General features: G+C 36.8%; 1 protein-coding gene across 4 annotated transcripts in view; it reads left to right on the forward strand.

Annotated features, from left to right (window-relative positions):
- The window catches only part of Sema5c (Semaphorin 5c), a 121,614-nt gene that overhangs the window by 38,791 nt on the left and 58,099 nt on the right, over positions 1 to 24,724 (forward strand). For 3 of the 4 annotated variants that reach the window (XM_018503385.1, XM_018503383.1, XM_018503384.1), the window contains exon 2: positions 12,141 to 12,255. In XM_018503385.1, coding sequence (XP_018358887.1) covers positions 12,165 to 12,255 — 91 coding nt within the window. In that variant the 5' untranslated portion in view covers positions 12,141 to 12,164. Of the gene's footprint in view, positions 1 to 12,140; positions 12,256 to 24,724 lie in introns of those variants that run through there. The other variant, XM_018503386.1, reaches the window with a different exon arrangement.

Consider the following 24,724-nt stretch of genomic DNA (forward strand, 5'->3'; position numbering starts at 1 on the left):
AATATTCACACAGTGTAACTCAATTAATTTTCAATATTGTTGACAAATCATTTCTTATACATTTATTTAACCCTGATTATTTGTGTTTAATAAAAAATTATTTTCTTTTTGGAATGTATTTAGCTTAAAAGAAAATATACTAGAAATTCGATTGATAAATAATCAATTTGTAATGTAATTTTGTTAATTTTAATCTGAAATATTCGATTTAAAAAAAATACGTTTGATCACGTAGTATCGAACGCTGGACCTCATCTTGTTTTACAGAATTCTTTCTGGTCACGTGTGATGAGATGTTCGCTGTCCGCCGCATCCCTGTAACGACTTCCGGTCGGCACAAGGAGCTATCTACCGATTCATATTAATTTTCCTTCATTCATTGTTCTTTCCGCCACTCGCAAGTTTTCTTTCTCCGTATTGTAACGAACTCCTAATGTTTCCTTGACACGGACGGATTTGCTGAAGTATCTAAAAATTTAATTAGATACAGATTTGAAAATAATTTTGTTGGACCATCAAAATAATTATGTAGGATTATGCTCAAACTAATTTCTAGAATGTTATAACTTTTGCAACATTGCTCAAGATTTTTACCTAATTATTTTCATATATAGTCCAACTAAATGGTTCTGTATTTAGTTAATTTTTAGATAGATTAGACAGTTATAGATGGATTAGCAAAATCATTCTTTCCGTGCACGATTTAAAACAACCATCTGAAAATTCTCTGTTTTTGCCAACAATTTATTACATCATGAGAAATATCAATGATTTATTCCCTTCGTAATAATTTGCTCGTTGATATGAATACTCGGATCGGTAACACACGTTGAGTAAAATCGCCGCACGATGAATTCCGATTTGTGCAGTTTTGACATTAATGCGCGTTCACATTTTGACAGATTGATTTCGCAGCGAGTGAAAGCGGTTGGTACTAAGAACGGATTTATCCTTTTCAACCATGTATCATAAAATCGCTACATTCATTTAGAAATCTTAATTCGTTACGGCGATTTTTGCTTAGTTTTATGAATCATTTCCTGTCACGTAAAATACACGCGAAATTATCTCTCCAAGTGAAAAGTTACTATCGCGAGATCCCCGTATCTTTTCCCTTTCTTCTCGCTGCAATCTCGGTACGATTTGCGTGAACTATCGACACGGTATTACATCTATCTCTTCGTAATTCGCAGACGCGCGTGGGCGAACGTTCGCGTGTGTCTCGCGTGTAAACTTGCCCTACCACCGCGCATCCTTTCTTGGAACACGTACACCTCTTTCCCATTCCTTTGTCTGTTCTGTATTCTCTTCGCGTTCACGCCAGTATTTTTCGCCGATGAGAGCCCGCTTCTGAAAAATAACGGCCTTAAAGAAACCCATACACATCTTCCGTAACAATAAAACGTATCGTAAGAATAAGCCAGAGTTGAAAATTTTTGACAATTCTTGATTGTATAATTGGTTAACTCTTGTGGTACATGTTACGGTTACTATTACAGAAAGTGTGGCAGTTCTAAGCCCATTTATTATTGGTCATGATTATTAGCATATTTTTCTTCAATAAAATGAACTTACATAAACATTTTGTTAAATAAATTGTATCTTATTTGAAATAAATTTTATTTATATTAATTAAAAATTGTAGACTTTTCTCTCTTTTTAATGCAATTTTTGTTTTTTCAATAAATGAAAACACTTACATTTCAAAATAATAGCTGATTAGTTTCAACATTTTACTGTACAAAAATGTAATTTACATAAAAAATAAGATTTGCAATAAGTAAATTGGCCAATCACAATAGAGAAATATTATATTGGCTTACATTTTCTATCGTGATTGACCAATTCGCTTACAGCTTACTGCGTTTTTCTGTGTTTCTGACTTCATTCGCTGAAGACGCAACCGTACCACACGCGCAACTTTTTGCGCGGGAGTTCTTTCGTCATTGCGAAAACCGACTCGTTTCGCAGTGTCGTGGACAGTGCCACCCACCGCCTCGAGAGCTCGTCGCTTTATTCTTCTCCGTCGTTCATCACTCATTGCGAAAGCACCTCTCGAGTGTATTACGATAAAGCGTTTCGTGCCGATGTGATGTGCCCACACCACAAGTGGAGTCGCGCGACACCAGACACCCACATAATCGCGGCATCGACCGCTACTCACTTACCGCATCTTATATTACAGCTGACGTTAACTGAAGGGACGTAACTTTCGTGAAACCCTATAATTTCTCGAATCGATCAAGATTCGTTAATATTTTAATTAAAGGAGAATTTCTGAATTGAGAACTTTTTCATTAAAATTAAGATTAAAGCACCCGGAACGTCACGTACCAACATCGTGGCCGCCTGCAAATTAATACAGATGGCGGAAATTCGTAACTCCCATCGCGATCGAACGAGTACGCGTGATGGTATTGGTAGCGTTAATATATATCCCGACCGCCAAATTGTCTGTCACGGGAGCGAGAATTACGAGCGTCTCTAACGACGGATCCTCTCGAGGGTGAGCGGTGTAATTATTATGTCGCGGCTGTCACGCAGAGAAGAATTCGTTCGGGAGAACCGAGCTCTCTCTCTCTCTCTCCTTCTCTTTTGAGAAAGAGCAAACCGGCCATCGATTTGCTACTCACTTGGGAAACCGGCAGTGCAAACGGACGCCGCAAAAAAAAAAAAAGAAAAAACCGTGTCCGTTAACGTGCGCGAACGTCATTAATGCAATCGCACTTAACACTCGCACCGCAAGATCGACTGTCCCTCATGAACGATTGCGAGCTTTCGTCTCTGTCGACACTCAGCTCTCGATGGTCCATGTCTCCATTTAATGCGTTTCACATTGCGCGGTACAGCTGCAATTGGGATTTTTTTTCTCTCTCTTTTTTTCTAACGTCGGTGCTTATAATTAGCGCGAGGCTGAATTTTATCGCGTAAATTTTCCGCTTCGTCAATTAATCTGATTGTCGGATCGATTGCCTTCCGTTGGCTATAATTGGTACGCCGTAGAATTGTGATTTCTCCGTCAATGACAGACGTCGCTCATACAAACTGTCGAAGCAAATTAGAGATAAATGATAAAGCTGCTTACGTTAACCTCAGGGATTTAACGGGTAGCGTATTATACACGATGTAACCGTTGCATTTTTTATCGAAGCTAATTCCTGTGGCCGGATCATGAGATTTCTTATTTTTCTAATATCCGTCTTTGAAAACTTGTATGCTAATTTATCCTCTTGGATTTATCTTGTCGCTGAAGATGCGCAAACATATACACATACACAAGTGTGCAGAAGTTGATATTACAATTTGTATACCTACTTTTGGCGGATGTTATACAAGGTGTTCTGAAATTCGAGGTCAATATCATTACCGTGAAACTTTGTGAAAAATTAAGTAATGAAAGTGCATCCATTCTTTTCCGCAAAGTAGTTTTTCAAGTATAAGTATTTAAAGTTTGGCCAATCCTAAACGTTGATTAAAAAGTCATTCGTCTGTGTGACATGCGTACAACGGTATTAGATGTCGAACACTTCGAACACTGTTCGGACGAATGACTTTTTAATCCAATTTAGGATTGGCCAAACTTTAAACACTTATGTAGTAGTTAAAAACTACTTCGCGGAAAAAATGGAATGCACTTTCATTACTTAATTTTTCACGAAGTTTCACGCTGTAATAATATTGTCCTCGAATTTTGGGACACCCTGTATGTTATTTTATGTTATTAGAAATCGTCCGCGCAAATCTTAAAGTATCAAACATTTTCGATCGAAAGAAACAGTAACAGATCTCTGTGAAGAAGCGGCATTACATTCTATCTGGAGGCTCTTGACGACGACGCTCTTTATTTTTTGGGTCAACAGATGTGTTATGAAACACTTGAGTTATTGCTACCTCAGTACTCAAATCGAAAGATATCTTCTGGATTGAACGTTAGACCGGATAAGGCTACGATCAACTGTGATAAATATAGACTAGATTTGGCCACATCTTATAAAACAGAACATCTCGAATAATCATAAAGAAACTTATTTTAATTAAATATCTGTTTTACATGTATATGTTTTAACAAAGTAGACTAAAAATATTAAAATTTTTATCCGCAAAAACTCTTCTGTTTCACAACTTTTTTTGCACTACAATATTTTCATTACAATTTCATTGAAACATATTCCCACACACAAAACGCGATAAGACGAAACAAACCGTGCGCAATGCAATGTGTTCATTGAGAGATAAACTTTTAATCAAGAGCTCTTCACACAGATGCTTTTAACAAGAGTGAATGCGAAGAAGTATACAAGATATTAATATTTGAAAGGGCGGCCATGCGTCCCTTTAAATATTTCGGGACCACTGTAGCGCTCGTATATTATTGCACGAATCTTTTAAAATGTTCACCCTACGAGGACCACCGCGATGTCGTCCGGAATATCTTACGTAGGAAGGAAGGATGTGAGAGAAAAACACGCGGAATTCCGTCGGCTCCCTTCGTCTTACTTACGAAAAAGCAATTCTCTTCTTTCGTTTTGTCGGACATCTAAAAGACATTTTGTTTACCTTTTATTTATATTATATTTGAAGATCACAAAGATATCCTAATTTACATTTGTATCTTTTGACTTACTTTAATTTACGTGATTTAAATTTATTTTACAATTAATTTTACAGTAAACACCTAATTACAACTTTCTAAAAAATTTGTATATATTATCTAAATAATACTAAATATTTTGAAGAGGAAGATATTTCTTTTTAAACGATTTCTTACGTATAAAAGTTTTATTTACATTAATTACAATTTTAATTAATTTAATGTAACAAGGAGTGACATATTATATAAATTGAGTATAAAGTTGCATCTTTAATTTCCGCACGTTTCCCAAAGTGATGAATTGGCTATGCATTTATTATCATTATAAATAGTTTACTCATCTCACACAAGAAATGTTTAACGAATTATCGGATTATTGATTTGGGTTCATTGATACATACAAGTAAATATAAATGTAAAAGGTATTGAAAAGCCGCCTCCCTCACGCGTTGCACTCGGAATAGGTAGATACACACGTGTATATACTGCTTTAACCACGTGGGTTCGCTTGTTCTCTCTTGTCTCATGTCCTCTTTTATGTCGCTATCTATTCATAGACGAGAAAGCAAGCTGTCATGATGACGGACGGCAAAAGACAAAAGAAATGCAGAGAAGGAAAGAGAGGAACGTTAACATATACGTGTAGTTGCATTTTTGATGATTATACCGTTCCATTTGTTACACAGTGTATCCCGGAGCTATCGATCGAGAAAACTTATGGGATCAGATTCTCTCGCAGAAATTAATTTTTACGAGAATTCCGTCACAATTTTTTAAGTTCAAACAAGTTAATGAAAATTAACAATATGAATAATTTTTCCTAATTCTTTAATGATGTTTTAATTTGCAACTTTTTTTACATCGAATTCGAATGAATGTATTAGGTCAGGAAAAAAGTTTCTTCGTACTTAAAAAATTTTTTTACAAAAGTTTTTTATTTGTTGCGAAATTTTCGTTACAATTATATCATTCACTAGAGCAAAGTTTCAGCTTTAAGAATCTGTTTTTTAAATTGCGGTATGATGATTTTTATCGGAGTTATGAGAGAGCAACCGAAGTCAGAATGCTCCTTTACTTAACTCGCGAATAACTCAGGAACAAAAAATCATAGGAACATTAAAAAAAAATGATTTGCAGGGAAAGCTTCAAACTTTCACGATAAGTAGTCGAAAATTTTCGTAAATTTTTTTTGGTACGTGAGAAACCCCCAAAGTGAAAAGAAAATTTTTCATCTTTTTCAGCTCGTAGTTTTTTAAATGTAAAAATTACCAAATTCACAGAAACTGAAAAAATATAGTAATCTTTCGAAAGTAGAGATTTCAAGCTTTAAAACCCTTTTTTTTTTAATTTAAATTTCGTTCATTTTTGGCAAAGATATTGTATATATAATTTTGAATTAAAAAATACGAAGAAACTTTTTCTCCAACCCAATATATCCCAGGTTCACAAGTTGATTTAAAATCGATTGATTTTTAGGACTGTTTGATTTTATATCTACTAAATCTACTAATAAAGTTCTATTGATCTTCGAAAGAAGATTGACATTTTATCAATGCAGCGTTGATCTTCTTCGAAGATCAATAGAAAATGTAGTCGATATCAGAGCAAACGATCCGAAAAATCAATCGATATTAACTTGATTTCGACTTATTTTTTGAGTTAGTAATATTGCTCAATAATCACAAAGCAGCGTTATCAATATTAAAACAACGTTGTCGATGCAGTGGTCAATAATTCTATATTAGATATATCTATTGTTAGTTAAACTTTACTTTTTCCGTATTCGAGTACATGTATTCTTATCATGGCGCCAGGCACAGTGCATGTTGTGAAGGGAAAGCGGATAGAATAAATCGATCATTCGCGACATTATCGCGATCGTATTTGCAACGTCACAGTTGGTCACAGTCCCGGAGTCTCGATCTTAGCGTAAAGGAGCAGCTGCTGGTACTACCAAGTTGTAGGCGAGGTCGACGACCTTGCCAGTCTCTACCGTTCGTCTGGTGCCGTCTGTCTCGTGTGGTCCAGGTCTTGTACAGGACGTAAGCAGCCTGTGTCCACGTTTACCGCATTCACACACCTGGATCATCGTACACAGTCCATGACCAACCGCACTCTCTTCTGATCATGGATTTCGTATGAGCAAATGAGGACGTTTGTTTGAACAGATACGATGGTTGCCTGAATGAGAAATAATTACGGTTGAACGGTCACGATGAATTATTTTGACGCGCGCGATCAGGAATGTATTATTAGGCAATATTATCTTTCAATATGCAACATACTGCGGCACTCTTTTCACTGTATAATATGTAGCGTAATATCGATTTAGCCAACAGTCATATCACGCTGCGATATACCGGTTCTTGTCCGAATATCGATTTAGTGTATCCATGCTACTTGACGTGCCAAAATATGTTACGGTCTTTTACAGAGACCGGTCTTTTATGGAGACAATCGTTAATCCTTAAAATATTGTAAGCGAAAATCGCTTCAACATTTACATAATAATTTACATAAATGATTACATCATTATCTACTTGGGAGGGCATGCGAGCAAACAAATCGTGGTTGTGATATATTGTATCTACACTTTATAAAGATCTACAGCGAAGAACGATGGACTGTTCTACGACGATAAAATAAAATTATGACTACAAAGTCTGACGAATTCGTAGATTGAAGTCAAAAGCGTGATAAAATATATCTAGACAAAGTGCTTCTATAAAATTAAAAAAATAGATATTCTCATAAAAACTAATAGCTCAAAAAATAGTAAAAATGTCTGATGAAAGACATTCGCAAATTCGGACGCAAGACATTGCGTGCAAAATAGCAAACAATGCTTCTCTGTGACACGAGAAGCGACACCCATCTAACTCCTTTACATGCCCCATTTCGAGTAGTGTATATCGTCTATTGTGTTACCTCGTGTACACCCTGACTTTTGGATCGCGTCGAATCGCTCTGTGTGGTCTACACGCGCGCGACCCACGAGTTAAAGTTTTACGAGTTTACTTCGCGATAAACGCGGGGTGAGACGTGTCTTACTTCGCGCCGGAATAAAATAAGCTATGGTATAGTCTTTCTCTCTCTCTGGGATATACATTCATATAAATAGGTCGCCGCGAATAGATAGGCGCAGTCGAGCGGGACGCGAGTTCGAGCACAAAATAGCGATAGATCTCGGCACGTCGCGGGACGCCGAGTATAAAGACTAATGGTGCAGTCATAAATGTCCGCGTTGCTACGGTCCACGACGAGTAAAGTAACGTCGCGCATTTCTTAGATAAACGAATAGAAATGGATGGATAGATACGTGTATTCTGCTACTCGAACCCGAGATCCGAGCGCGATAGAGGCCACGGATGCTAGCGAAATAACGGATGAGCTTAAGCTCGAGCCCGACGTGTCGTAAGATACGGAGAATATGGAGGTATAGTCGAGAATTCATAAACATCGACACGTGAGCCGGCAAACAGACGATATAGAGTAATGATTATGACGAGGCGATAGTGAAAATGAAGCCGCGATTAGATTGCTAGGACAAAGAATATAGTGATTGCTCTAATCGACGTTCTTTCATGGGTTAAGACGCGGTCAAGTTCTTGGAATTATGTAACGATGTCTTTTGCATGGATAAGAAATATAAAATGACATAATTTTGAAGTTATTGATCAATAGCAATGTATTCAGCTAAGAATCGTGAATCTTGAATGTAGTTTAGTAAAGATAAGAAACTAACTCCCTGTGAGTTCAATGTAAGATGTATCTAACAATTTATAAAATTCTGTTATTAATAATGTTTCATTTAAATTGTCAACGCTTAATTATATGAAATAAAACAAATTTTAACTTCATTTGTGTTGAAGAACAAAAAGAAGTAAAAGAATAAAGAGAAAACGAATCCATTCGCAACGAGTAACCATTAATCTCTTTCCCACAGACAAGGTATTATTCTTTTTAGTCTTCTCATTGTCTATTTCTATTATTCTTTTCTTAAGAAAGATGGGAAAAAGAGTACTGAAGAGTACTGAGACAGTTGTGTTCTATGACATGGATATATCAATCACAAATATAAATATACATAAATAACCATGAGTATATTTTTACTTTGTAATTTGCGAGCTTCATGTGACATACCCAGGAGAGCATGCTTTCCATTTGACATTAACATCTGAAACGCTGAGCGCAGTCTAACAAATTACCGCGTGTACACATAGTACATACATCTATCAGCTTAATTAGCTAGATATTTCTTATTCACCATGTAGGCGCTCTTCGATAATAACGACATCCCCTTTAGATATTTCGTTGATCCATTCATCATTGATGCGCGTGTACATAAATCCACAGATGCAGTTTCGATAACGTATAAATCTACGACTATCGTCGTCCGTAACGATTCATTTGATTTGCGAGAATCGCTAAATCTGTGTCTTCGATACGAGATATCGTTCAATCACTTTGGACTGATTCGTTATCACGAAAACAAATATATGAATCCCTTGGTTGTCTATCGATGTTGCTCAATACTCTATTTGACATGGCGTTAGATTGATGATACTTGAATAAATAAAGATACAGTATTTTCTTCTCTTTTTTTTTAATAGATCTAAAATCCATCGTTGCTAAGCGACTTTGCCTTTATATCTAATCCTATAAATCAGACCTGTCCAATTTCAGCTTCGGAGCAAAAACGCAAAGCCATCGACGCAAAAAATCAATATAAGTAAGATTTCGAGGACTGTAAATGATACACGTCTGATCGATCACACTTATCAATACTTTACAGTTCCTGAAATCTTACATTGAATTTTTTTGATTCCGGAGCTCAAATTGAACAGGCCTGCTCTAATGCCCAATTTCTTCACCTCTAGATAACTTTATTTAAGAGATATCTCTCAGAATACAATGGAGATATCTCCTGAATAAGGTTATCCGTAACTTATCTGGAAGTGAAGAAATTGGGCATAAGTCGTCGCGATCGAGCGAGTACAACGTTATGTGAGATAAGACGTAAGGTCAATCTGTCAGAATCACACGGACTCAACTGTGACATTTATGAATATCGATGAATGACGTACAACATCGAGAGTTCGCCATAGAGTATTCTCCCGCGTCACAGGCGGATCTCACGATGCCAAAATGAATAAATCATCTCGCAGGAGATGCGGCGCGGTACGCGCATCTGCATTCCTCGGAAGCCTCACGTGCATTAAGGTCGTTCCGATCGCTGCCGGGGTGCGCACGTACAGATACCCCGCCTGCCACCTTTTTTTTCGTCGTCGCCGCAAGGCCTGAAACGAATTGGAACGCGATAATCGCGGCTGACCGTTGCGTTCTAAAATAAGCGTAAAAGGAGAGATCGGCCGAATTATCCGAGTCCGTTTTTACGCGATCATCGTCGCGGAACGGAATAGAATAGAATCCGCCTTTGAAATTTCAAGGCTAATTATTCTCTTTTTAACGAATAGTTTTATAGCAATTTATTGCGGTTTATTTTCAACATTGAATTGCTAGACTTTTTACTGTGATAAGTGAGATGGTCAGAAAATAATTTTATGAGGAAAGTATCTGCCTTTCTATTTGTATCATACAAATTATATTCCATCAAAATTAACCCTCGAACCTATGTACATTTATTTTCGGTACCTTTGGACGGCATACATGGATCATTCGTGTCCGACTCGATTTTAAGGCTCTTAAAGTGTTCGAAAAATTCTGTAAAAATTCACACATATTCTTTAAAGTCTGTACTAAATTATCCTGCTATGCAAATATTGGAAAAAAATGTTTAGAAAAATTATGGAAACTAATTTCTGCACCAGAAAAAGAAAATAATTTAGTTTTGATATAAAAATTGTAACTTCGATTTTTGAAGAAAAAAAGCAGTTTTTTATTTTATTAAAATACAAAAATGATTATTTTTAATGCATGGACACGAAAGACCCAGTGTGTGGTTCGAAGGTTAAAATATTTTATCAAAATAATATAAATAGATATAGTTTCTAATACAATAAATTATTGATATAAGATTTTATTCATTATCACTGTTTTGTTGTTTTTCACAACGCTTTTGTGCACAAAGAAAGCGTCATTCTACATGGCCGTACTATATTTGATCGAATACATGTTCGCCAGATAATCGTGACAGTTTTTTGTGAACGGACTGGAGGGAGTAACAAAGGTGGACGTTAATTGACAGGACAGAAGCGTCGTTGATCCGAGTGCTTCGGGTCGCATAATTAATTACCGTCCATTGAGAAGAGCGGTAGCACTGGCGAGATATAAAGCTTCTCTGAGGATCCCAGTCGGCATGTCCGGTTCGGTCGTGATTTTTGTCCGATCTCAAGGTGATCTGGTAATTATTCGACATAATGGTACTGCGTCGTAAGAAGCCGATTCTACGACTGGCGCACTAACTCGGCTAGCCTTTAAATAGTCGCCTTTAAATAGTCGCACGTTAATTGGATACGTGTTGAGCTATACTCTTCGTTCCGTTACAAAACGCTCGTGTTGTCATTTAATCTTAAGTTCTTTTGCTTAATATAAATACGCTGTTGAAAGAAGCAATTTTTAACTGTGATGAAAACGAAAAGAATTACAATTAAAAGAAAGAGCTTTCATTAAGAAAGCTTATCTTTTATTTACAAAATGTAATAATTTCGCAAAGAGAAGAAAAGAAAAATCGAAATTGTTAATTAACATTGAATGAATTCGCACGATGAAACAAACGTGATTATATTGTCTATTATACAAGCAGAAACTCTCGTACAACTTTCTCATATTGTTGCGTTTAGTATGTAATTTCCAATTTCACTTCTCTCCTATATTGTTGACTTAGTTTCTAGAATTAATAGAACTTTATTAACTCATCAAATCAGTTAAACGATACGCTGCAATTTGATCGCCACACGCGACCCGTGGATTTAATTGTCGCGATTTGCATTAACGAGAACTAGCAGGACAGTTGAAAATGATCTCGAAGATCCTTCCAGACCGACTAGATGAGCCGTTGGTGACTTAATTGGTGAACATTACAGAACACACGTGACTGCGATTAGTTATACCGTCGAGAATCGGCGAAGAAATCGTTGGTAGAATCTGTCGCAAATTACTCAGAAATGGCCCGATCGATCTTAATCGCGCCGTCAAATCACGCGGTTTATCTCTGTGCAATTAATTGCAGCATGCCCGCATCGCCCGCTTATTTGCAGGCATAGAAAATGTCCAAGGCCGTTTCGTTGGACATAACCTAACGACAGGAACATGCAAATGTCATGGAGATGAACGAAGATAGAGAGCCTTGCTCTCTCTCGCATCAATTTGTCATTTCCTTTTTTTCTCTCTTGTTGGCTATTTTTGTGAGCATTTCGCCCTTTTCCCAATATCCCTCCATTAGTCAAGCTTTCTCGACCCCAGTAATGTGTGCTACCCGAGATGCTCCGCGTCCCAATTAGAAGCCCTGATAATCGATTCCGGCTCCACTCCCACGTGACCTGTAAAAGAACGTGTCAGAATAAAAAATCGATGTTTCATGTTGCAGAAGCGGGAACTGCACGCGGCCAAGATGGAGCGGTGGACCGTGTACGCGATGACGTTGCAGATCCTCACCGCCATCGCTCGTGCTACCGAGGATTTTCGCCATATCTCGTACGAAGGTAAGAAGCTACTTGAAAACGACGAGGATATTTATATCGATATTCATTTTAATATATCAGCGTACCATGTTATTGCAGAAGATCTTGTGTTTACTATTTTTGTTATCTTTGAATTATACCTCCGTGAGAGTTTTGTAATCACACTCGCAGAGAGAAGAGTTCTTATCTCACTGATTTAACGGATCCAATTGGTAATCGCGTATATAAAATCTAGTAGCCGATCGCGGTGACGGCTCATCGAGTTTTCACGATTTATGCATGTTTCGCGGAAATCTCAATTGAATCTCAAATCACGCCCCGGATGCACGATAACCGCGAGCATCGATAATCTTTTTCCTCGTTAATTGTCTTATCGCTTAAGTTAATTCGGAGTAACCGCGAGTTGATTACGCGCGCATCCGATTACGCTCGCGCGTTGCCGATAAAAGGCGTACACGTGCGCGACGATCGTCCGGGCGAAGCGATTTGCCTTCAGAGTTTAATTCGCAATTGGCTCGTGAACAGGATCGGCAAGTTTCTAACCGCGATTATCTCGGAAAACGGGAGCACTCCTACGGACCGCGACATGAAATACACTTCATTCATCAAGGCGCGCATTATTGCGCCAGGTGCGTTATCGGTGCCATTAAAAATGTAGATCCGCGATCGATTGATCGTGCGTTCTCGCACGTAACCACGACGGTTTGAGACTTTCGATCGTGAATTGAGATTTTGCATTTTAGGCTTGGCGGAAGACAGCAATCCATTAAAGAATTCCCAATCACTCATCACGGATCTTCAGATTGATGGCGTCAGAAGAGAAAACACACAATAAATATTCTTACAAAAAATATATTTAAATAGAAATATTTTTCAATGAAATAATATTTGCATTTGATGGAGTACACTTGTGAAATATACAGAAAACTCTCTCATTTTATTTCAGAATAGAATAAAATTATATTTATTTCAATTCAACTGTCATATAGCTTGTTTTGTTTTCTGATTATACATAATTCAATTTCAAATGTATGATCATTTATTGATTATACCGGAACACAAGAGAAGTTTTCGGTATATTTTACATATATCTATTCTATCAACTGCAAATGTTGTTTTATCAAAAGTACTTACATTTTTAATATAATTTATAGAAAGTTTCTTTATGTATTTTTCTCACTTCTGACGTCAAGATGCAATGAATTAAGCAGCGTTAATAACACTCGAAATCTTTCAACCATTAATCACTCTATTTTCTAACAATGCTTTAACGAATTTGATAACTTTAATTGTTTTTTTTTTTTTTTATCATTCAGTTATTGATAGAAAAAGGAGTTCAATAATTCTCAATTATTATTTATTGTAACATTGCAATTTTCAGCATTGAGTTATTGTTGCACCATTAGTCGAGTTAAAGAAAATCGTTGAAAAGTAAACTAAAAAGCAACGTCGCTTTCTGTTTCGCATTCTTTCAGTTTAACCGAGTGAGAAAGTAATTTCCAATAATTTCGTAATTGTGCGTTCGATAAAGTTCGAAGACCGATTTATCAAAGTGTCATTAACGGGAAAGCGTTAAAGAGGAAGGATATTCTACGTATATCGATAATGATGGATCACGACGAAGCGATCGAGATTGCCGCGTGAAATCGTGCATAATCGTCAAAAGTAGGTGAATTTCCTCTAGGAGAGTAACTGCCCTCCAGCCGCACGATTTCCGTCCCGGAAGACTGACATAAATCCGTAGCGAGCGAGTCGAGCCGGGCTGTGACGTTTATGTAAATTTAATTTCTCCCATAACCGCTTCTCTATGACACGTCGACGTGTCGGGTAGGCATGGCTAATCGATAAAGGAGAATATATCCCCGCGCGGTGTGTCGCGCGCGTGCACGGTGTCCAAGATCGAGCCCATTAACATCTCGCAAAAATGTCGGACATTCAGGGCACTTATCGCAAGCAATGACCCACAATGTACAGTTACCACGTAGGCGAGCTCGCGGCTCGATTATCGCATACTCGCGGCCCCGCAGAGAGAAAACGCAGATCGTGTTGAAGATGTGGGACGTATAGGTCGCCTATATGGATGGAGAACAGACGCCACGCCCGTCAAGCGGAAACCGCACGGAAAACCTCGTACCCGGCCATGGATTTAAATCTTAACAAGCTTAATGGCTCGTCCCTAGCTCCCGTCGGCGTCGGCGTCGGCGATGCGGTAGCCCATCTTTTTCTCCATTCGTCTCTCCGCCTTTCTTTTTTTCTTTCACCTAATAACACTCGGGTCTCGGACGGCAAAGAAGGAAGACGAGGATAGAGGTACCTATAAGCTCGGCGCGCACAACCCATGATTTCCATTTGCACGTAAAATACTTTGCTCGACGATGGCTTCGATGCCCGGCGGCCACGGACGATGCGACAGTCTCTCGCAATAATCGTGAGGCCTGTATTAAGGTGGATCACGATTTCGTTACGGTTTCCCGCGCTTCTCGTGGTCGCCGTCACGTTTCGAGCCGCGCGCGGAATGCGGAATATGGTTGTAATTAAAAAGTACTTCGTTTATCTCCTCTCCCGAGTCGGTTCAATCTAAAATGCAATCATTGGTGATTAAAATTTGCATATATATATCATACAAAGTAATATAGAAACAAGATTAACATTATTGATTTTTCTTCAAATTCTTCTTGCTTGATAAACTATAGAGAGTGCTCTGTATATTTTATATATGTAAGTTAATTTGTTTTATCATATATTGATTAAAATAGCGTAAATCATCCATGAAAATTGTATCGGCGTGAAATTGAAGGTCGCATGTTTTTTTTTTCTTTATTGGAAAATAAATCTATCATCGTATTTAGTTCGTTCAGGCCAGTTCAGGCAAACGGACGGCATTGACGATAGCCTCGGAATGTCGTTATGATAATTTGTGATCCTGCGGCAAACCATTCCACTTCTCGCAGAGAGAGAGAGAGAACAATCGCCGACAAAACAACGGCACGTATGTGCTGATAATACGCGTAATGTATGAGATATTTCTCTTTCCGTGAATTTCCGATTACTTTCCATGCAATCTGCGTTTCTGGGGAATTTAAATCTCGCTAATAACGGCAGCATCGGTATCAATATTTATTGCTATTTGCGAACGCAGTATTTGTTGCGGCTATTGACTAACAAAATGAAATTGAAAAGCCGTCTTTCAGTACAAATTATCACTCAATTTAATTCAATGTTTATTGATCAGTCATGCAAAATATGTCTTTCTTTGTACAATAAATGCAAAAACTACAGGAACGTGTTGAAGCTTTAAAGTAGCACATTTTAGAAAAAAAATAAACGTACAGAGTGCAATGCTTTTAGAGAATGTAACTCAATCTATACGCGGGTACAGAATATCATTTATTCTCCGCTATATCTCTTTGTCTCTCTGTTATGAAATTCAATTGCACTGACTCATGCACTTTTCAAAACAAATGATCCGATTGTTGAGAGTTCCCCGGGTGATTTTTTAAGTCTTGGACTATGATAAATTCTCCCACTCGTAATGAATAATAATCTACGGTCTCTCTTTTTCTTACCAACAGAGCTTTTCCTTTGTCATTGTGTGGGTATTGTTATGCCACTAGGCATTACAAATGATTACATTGTTAACGTTCACGAAAGTGACGAACGTTATTTATAACGGTATCGAATTGCTAATGCGCGCGGCGAACATCTCTCCACGCGTCGATATCAGATCTCTTACATAAGAACGGTTGGGCGAAAATTTGCAGGCAGAAGTTCACTCGTTAAAACACCTCACACGATTGGCGTCAGGAGGCAACGACACCAGGTGTACACTATCGTATGCCTAGGATGTCGTGTTCTTGTAACGGTATTATTTGCACTATCTGGATAGCGTACGACGATTACCTAAGTACGGTAGAATATGCATTGAGTAACTGAATACGCTTCGCTTTATAACTGACGAATATTAGCTCGAATATTAGACGAAAAAGCTCGGTAGCCGATTTATATTTACTACATTATTTTAATATTATAAATGTGTCATTATATATACTTTGAACAGAAGAATTTTATGTCTTCTTTTTATGATAAAAAGAACAATAAAATTTCGCAAAAAAAAATCAACTTTATCAGAATAAAATCTGTTATCTTGTCCCGTATTTTTTAGATATATATTTTGTAACAATATAAAAAGTCCGAGTTTTCCTCGAAAGACACGGAAGTAGAAAAAGGTTGTGCTATTCCTCATTGTCACTGCGTAATTACATTGCAAAATGACGAGAGTCTCTCATGGGGAGAGACTCTATTCGAATGTAATTAAATTCCGAATACACAAGAGGGGCACAGACTGCGCGTAGATTGTGAACGAGCTTGTTAAGTGCCCTATTGCACGTCGAAAATGACAAAGCAATTCTCTTCTAATTATCCCGATATAAGGCTTGTTGAGGGTATATTGTGGCCGTGCTGAAACGTTTGCTTTCGATTCGCTCCTGAGAACCGGCGGCGATTGTTTGCGGTATGTTTGATCGAGTCGATTCATGAGGAAACGGTCTTCAGCCGACCGTGGAAGTCCCCCGGGTATCGACCGCAATGTCTCGATTACGGAAAGCGATCCGCTTATAAGTTGTGATTACACAATCGTACCTTTTGCAACGCGTTTCGGTTTGCGCGAGAACGCATAAAAAATTTTACGAGAACGGACGCGCTCAATATGTAGCAAATGATTTTTTTTTAACGAGATAATACACTTTTTGCGAAGTTAACGACCGCTCGTTCGAGAAGGTAAGTTTCGGTCGATAGTCTTATGACGAGTGTCTCAATCGCCAGCAATACCCATATGCATAACGAAGTTTAGAGCCATATACAAGTAAAGAGAAAATAAATGACAACTAGAAAGCAGAATAGAAAAAGAATCTTCTTTAATATAGTAGACAGGCATAGCAGAAAGAGAAATGTTATATAAGGAGAATATAAATTAGCTATAGGAGGATAATACAAAACCGTGCATTATAATTCATGCATAAGATCACTTTCTTTAACATAAAAATGAATTGTTGTTTATCTAAAAAATGCTTAGTAGTTATTAAACTATTTAAATAACAAAAATTGAAAATTAATTTCTAAAAATTCTACAAAATTTGAGAACTACAATGTACAATAAGAATCTTATTGGACCGTGAAAACACAATCAACAGGAAATAAAGGCCCATAATTGTCGGTCGAAGCTGAATCTTCAATGCTTAAATAATTTCATGTGAATTTGTATATACTATATATGTACATACATATACATACAATACTTTTTCGTAGTGCAGTGTATATAAAATGGTGGTGATTTTAACGGAGTTTTAAAAGCTAATTTCCTAATTAAAATTAACATCGAGAGATAAATTTTTATTATTACAACATTAGTTGAGATCAAATTTTATTATTATAATATTCGTTCCCGTCGCACTTACACTCGTGCACTTTTGCTGCATTCGCCGTCGCGCCACGTTGCCCTGAGGTTTATGGCGCATAAATTTATACTAGCTTGTGCTCTGTGTCGCGTGGCGTAGCATAGCGAACTGGCGCCACGATAATTACCGTTTTGCCATTTATATAGCTGCATTTTGCGCAAAATTACCAGAAGGTCCGCATTAGTTTCCACCGCGTGGTGTTCCTTGCGGCTACGCGACCGTAAGCGAGTTCATAATTATTTTCACCAGTGCAAAAGCCGGACGTCATCGATATTGGAAGCAGCTAGCTCGCAGCTACGGCTCGATCCCGATTTTCTCGCTCGCTTTTCTCTCCCTTAATTGCCGCGTGATGTCCGTGGCAATCGAGGCTATCGGATCGACGCCTACGATACAAGATGAAATCCTCGCTCTCTCCATTCCTTTATTTTCGTTTGTGGCGACTCGAAAGTGCGGAGATGTCCCGTTGATTACCGAAGCGTGAATAAAAAGTCGTTTTATATACCGCCCCCGTGGACAACCGAAGGCTGCTGGAAATGAAGAGGGAAATGTATTCCTCTGTGTGTGTGTGTGTGTGTGTTTCTCGTTACATCGACGTCGAAAGCAGAATTCCATTTTAGCCGATGGCGCCTTAAGGGAACGCAATCGTGTGTACTGATTTACTAACTCTTCTACCGTTTCTATATTACGCTCTTGACATAACATATATGGATTTGAAAGATGGATTCTTCTCTCACCTACATTTTCAACATTTATAAGTAAGAAATAAAATGCCCTTTAGAATCAACTCGAATGTTGATGCGAAGTTAATATCAATTTATTAAAACAATAAATCAACAAGTAAATAAAATAGTAATGTAGTTATTATTTTATTTATTCGTTGATTAATTGTCCTAACAAATTGACATTAATTTTGTATTAACATCCATGTTGGTTCTAAAAGGCATTTTATTTTTTATTTAATTTATTATTTATTATCAGAGTTTTATTTAATTTGTATTGCTATTTCAATATTTACGACATTGTAGTATTCATTGCGTTTATGTAACTGCAGAATTAATCTTTAAATGTATTGTCATTTTTCTCTGAATTCTTTATTTTTTGAAATCCTTTGCGCATATTTTATTTTTTGTTTTTATTCCTTTTTTTACTTGATTTATGTATTTTTTTATTATAAATTTAAGGATTAAAATACATGCACGTAAGCTGCCTGCTTTTCAGAAATGTGCAAGGCACTGTGAAATTTATGGCGGAAAATAGTATGCCGTTCTTGAAAATACAAATGTATGAGCGCGAAACTTTTTCGTCAGCAAAATGTACGTCGTAACATATTCTCGAAGGTTTCGCGTTAAAGAGAAAAAGAAAGTAGATGTAGCGATTTGCAAAGCGTCAAAACATCACGTAGACGGCGCAAACTTGGAGATCGTTTCTGTCTGCAAGCATGCAGAACGTGTATTGTTTCTACCTTTAAGTTATTCATGGATATAGTAATATAAACACGCGCAACGCTATCAGTAAAATATTTTCATAATATATTTATGCAATTATTTATTATTAATTTTATATTTTTTACGTAATTAATTTGGAACATAAAATCGTCCTTGTGATATATCAGTATTGAAAAAGGAATATTTATAGATACATATGTGTATGTGTGTGTTTATGTATATTCCTTTTTCAATACTCGAACTTTCACTTCGTTTTTTATGGATACTCTACGAGTCTACGATACGTAACTCATTGTCAGTCATACAATTGTAAATCCACATGTTCCGTAATCTTGCGTCAGGTTAAGGGTTAACATAGATGCTCCTTTAATAGCATCATATTTTAAATACAACCCGCGGTTTAATTTAATCACGGCTGCGCATCGCGCGCTTGTATATTCTCTAGGAGCGAACTATGCTAAGCCGCAATTATCTCTCCATCTATAATCACGTACTGCTTTCTTCGTTTATGCTGGATATTTTCCGCGAAAGATTTCGTACACTTAGGAAATGAAAGTTAAGAAAGTTATACCCAAACCGATTGCCACTAAGAGCTACTCCTGTTCTCTTCGCCTCTGAGGAAGGGAGTGGCTAACGTAACGGACGGGCTGTACGAACAGGAGCAACTGCCGTAAATCTTGGTGCGTGGTAAATCAGGTATTTATTCCCGTTCTGCGTCTTGTGGAAGCTCGCGAGGTTTTCCACTGGAAACCGTTGTGCACCTCGTGTACACACGAGTCTCATTACGCAGCAACGACCGCGGTGGTCACCGATGTTCTCTCCAATCCGCCAGCTAAGGTAAATGAGTACCTCAAGCCGTAGAAATGCGTATTGTTCAAATGAACAATCTATCGAGAATTTCAACACGAATGAGTGCAGAAGGCCATATTCAATTAAGGTAGGTCTTGGTACTTAATAACGTTTTTAATGTGAATTTTATAATTTCCAGTTCAAGCAAACTGATTATATTCGGCGCGCAGTTTGTTTGAACTGGAAATTGTTAAATTCACACAAAAGCATTATTAGGCATCAAGATTCATTTTGATCGAATATGGCTTCCTCTACTCATTTGTATTGAACATTTTTTTCAGTCAATTTTCACTTATTATTTACTTATATTGCCTGAAAAAGACGTTCTTCTTATATATTCTGGTTATTGCGATTAATATCATGCCTTGGTGATCGAATTGGTAAAATGCCCGTGTGGAATGAGGGAGATCAGGTTCATATCTCGGCTGTGATGTTTTTCGCAATAAATTTTTTACAGTGTCTTAAAGATGCTCATTAGCATTAATATTAAATTGCTTGTCAATTTAATTACGCAATCCAGCTTCAGTTTAGAACTGTGTTTCAAGATCGATAAATAATTGGCGCGCAATTTGTTAGAACTGGAAATCATTATATAAAAATGTTATTATTAGTCATCAAGAACCGCCTTGACCGAATGTGATTTTTTTCACTCGTTTGTGTTGAATATTTCTTTATCGAGAATTTGCATTTTTCTCATAAAACAATTGACACGTATAATCTTATCATAAAAATATCTCAAATATCTCACATCTCGCTTATTTTTACTTGTGGAATCATCCCTTATATAATATTTATATAACATATTAAAAATATAGTACTGCCTCCCCCCTCTCTCTCTCCCTCTCTCTCTCTCTCTCTCTCTCTCCTCGGTATAGAAAGTATCAGACAATTAATGTAACGGTTACGTGTTAACGGCTGCATCTTGTTTTCATATTTTTTCGTCATTATCAACGATAGGAGCCACCCTCGTGGTATTTACCTTGTAAACGCGCGAGAGAAAATTGCGACAATTATTTGCTTTCGAGAACGGGTTTCTCAAGCGAGCCCGATATCGTCGTTACGCTCATTTTGCATTAACTCTTAAGTACGCTCATCCGCGATCGCGATATGCCTTTTATAAACCGGCCGGGGCTTATTTAATATAATTCCTCGCTAACGACGCGCTTATTTACATATCAGTGATGCGGCGTGCGTTGCAAAAGAGACGAATATCTCAAACAGCCATATATACGATGCACTTTAATCAATTAAAGATTCCTCTTCATCCTCTAGTCGAGCCAACAACAACGTTCACGATCTATGTTTTTAATGTTCTTGAAAGAAACAGAAAAGAAATACTAAACTACATTGATTATGGATTGCGTTTCGTACTAAAGGTTAGTATTATCGATAAATTATAATATGCATATTACTAGGCTCGAAACTACTGCGAGAAAACTACTACGATTAAATATTATATCAATTTTGATTCTAAATTCAGACGTAAGAATTCCGTTTAGCTCGCATGGGCAAGAGGTGTAAAAGAGACACATATCTCGAATCACCTATATTATACACTTTGATCAATTAAAGATTCCATCTTCTAGTCGAGAAAACGAGAGCGTTTACGAGCTATGTTTTTAATGCGCGTAAAAGGAAGAGAAGAAATATGAAACTGCATCGATTATGGACTGCGTTTCGTAATAATAAAAGCCAGCATTACCAATAAATTATAATATGCATATCGCTCGGCTCCACACTATTACGAGAAAATGTACGGTTAAATATCATATCGATTTCGATTCTGAACTCAGACATAAAAATTCTGTTTAGTTTGCGTGCGTGGGCAGGAGGTTCGGCACGCGTCGTAAGCGTGCTGCCGATCCAGAACCGATTCTAACTGCATAGCCGTCTGTCGATCCGAACCGTGTAGAATTCTCACTTCTATCTTTCGTGGCACGCACGAAACTGTGGCATGCGCTCACCATGACGCAGCTGCCGACGTAGAGATCGCAGCGCGAAACGCTGTATTTTACTATAATATTAAATTTTTAATGTTAAATTATACTTAATTTGAGTTACTTTTAATCATTTCTATAGCTTTACTTCTACTCAAAATGTTGTTAATTGAATTAAAACAATGAAGTTAAACAATTTAATTAAAGAAAATGTATCAAATTTGACTCAAATCAAATTATTTATTGTTTATTAAATGCATACATAATGTGGACGTTGTTTACTTTGAAACTAATCACAAGTGAATTGATTTACATTTCGACACACACGAAAATTAAAAATAACAAAATGTTATTAAACTTTGAGATCAATAAGGCTTTAAAGATTAAATCAAAAGATAAATTTGCAAAAGCCAATATGAGCCAGCACTGGATATTGGTATGTAATAATAATAATAATTTATTAAAACTAAACAAAATTTATACGTTTCGACCTATGATCAAGGTCCTCCTCAATACACAATAAATTAATCAAAATCAATCAATATACATAAAGAAACCAGGAAAAAACGCAACGCAAAAAGTATATATATATATCACATAGTTGAAATGTCCTATGTGAAGTCATCATCATATTTATTAAAGTGTCAAATTTACTGAAATATAATTGAATAAAAATAAGTGTTATAAAAATAAGTTTTTTTGAAAATATATATAAAACACTCACATGAATATAAGATATGAATACTAAGTGTTGTTAAACTTAAATAATCCATTAAATTGATCGATTTACTGTTTACTCATTTAATTATATTTCAGTAAATTTGATGAATATGATGATGACTTCAGATAGGATATTTCTACTACGTTATATATATTTTTGCGTTGCGTTTTTTCCTGGTTTTTTTATGTATATTGATTGATTTTGATTAATTTATTGTGTACTGAGGAGGACCTTGATCGTAGGTCAAACAAAATAAATTTTGTTTAGTTTTAATAAATTATTATTATTATTACACACCAATATCCAGTGTTGGCTCATATTGGCTCTTTTACAAATTTATCTTCCAAAATATTAAATTACTATTGCTCGTTTGGTATCTAACGGTGTTGCACTGCGAACTGTGTTCTCCATTTTACTAATTAAATAATAAAATTTGAATACATTTCTCTATTAATTAATATTTTACGTCTGAGGCCCATTTGTACCAATGTAGTATAACTTGAATCTTAATTTAAATTACTCTTTATCTTTTTCTAATGCTTAAAAGAACACTAAAAGAAGATAAACAGTAGATTAAGCCAAGATTAAAGTTGATCTATATTGATAGAAACGGAGTCAATTAAAATATTAGAGAAAGGCATCTGATATCAAGAAATGTATGTCAAGACAGTTAATTATATACACCGTAAAAAGAAGTAATGTTTATAAACATTAGACCGTAACGCCTGCGATTTTTCAAATCGGTACAGCGCTACGCGCACTCGTAACTTTTGTTTTCCTAACGAGAGAAATGAGGAGAGAACGCGAGAGAGACGTAACCAGAGCCGAAGATAGAAAATCTTGAGCGCGCGTGTCGCGCGTGGGCGACGCTTATGGCACGCGCCGACGCCGCGCCGACGCGACGCGCGCGCGTACGCGAGTTTCTTTCTCTCCCCACGTCTCTCTACCGAATGTATGTTCCACCGGAGAAAGGTATTCCTCTCTTCGGGTTCCTCGGCTCCGTATCATATACCGAGATCGTTCTCGCTTTGCTTTGCTGCTGCGATCGTGACGCCGCGCGCCGTTTCCATCACTTTCTAGAATGCCACACGCTTGTAACGGAGCTAAATTTTCTCGTTGTTGTACCTTCTTTTCTTTGTATCATTTCGCGGATCGAGTAAGACGGGAATGCATCACGGACTTAGGGCAATTTTATAATTATTTATTCTCATAATCAGAAAAGAAAAATAAAAATCTTTTGTTATAATTTGATTAATTTTTATGAGACAGAAAAGCTACTTATCACCGACGCTGAAACAGTATCATATTTTGAAGCAAGAATCAATTAAAAATAATCAATTATAATAAATTTTACTCGAAATAAAGCTGTGTAAGCTGTATTTTAGCAATAAATAAGATAAGTAAGGATCCCGAGTGTCCAAAATTAAACGAAAAGTAAAAATAGGTTAATGAGAGTCGTGGCAATTAGTGAGTTTAAAAATAAATCTTTGTCATCCAAAGGTTAACTCTCAACTGGCATCGCGTGGCCTTTTATGAATTTCACGATTTTAATTATTACGTACCTTGAAAAGAGAATTACGTATTTGGCTTTAACGTGCACAAAGTATATTGTTTAACGCTTTCTTTTCAAAAGAAAATTTATGAATTCTATAAATAACTTCCCCCGTGGGATAAATTATCTGCATCCAAGAGTCTTTCGCTTCTTTTTTCACCGTGTTCTTTTTCGCTGAGCGGTTTGTTATAATAGCTACCAATGTCCTGTGTCTGAGCACAAGCTCGAAGGCGTACGCTTCCTTTCAGTGGGTGGATTTATAATCGCCACGGGTGGCGCAGTAGGAAACCGAGTTGATAAATTCGTTACAACGAAGCGTTCGTGGCTCATCAGCAATAGATACCATACCAGGAAGAAGAATCTCCTCTTCTTCGATCTGTGTCATCATGAGCGATATCGCTTCAATAATTGCAGCTCGATAACATTCGATCGTAACAGTAACGGTCGTCAACTTGGTTATTTATTTTCTAATCATTTACTTGACGAAGATACAAATTTAATTTAAATTTTTTTAATATTCAATGTATATAACT

Source organism: Trachymyrmex cornetzi, unplaced genomic scaffold (assembly GCF_001594075.2).
Source record: "Trachymyrmex cornetzi isolate Tcor2-1 unplaced genomic scaffold, Tcor1.1 scaffold156, whole genome shotgun sequence".
NCBI classification, from domain to species: Eukaryota; Metazoa; Arthropoda; class Insecta; order Hymenoptera; family Formicidae; genus Trachymyrmex; species Trachymyrmex cornetzi.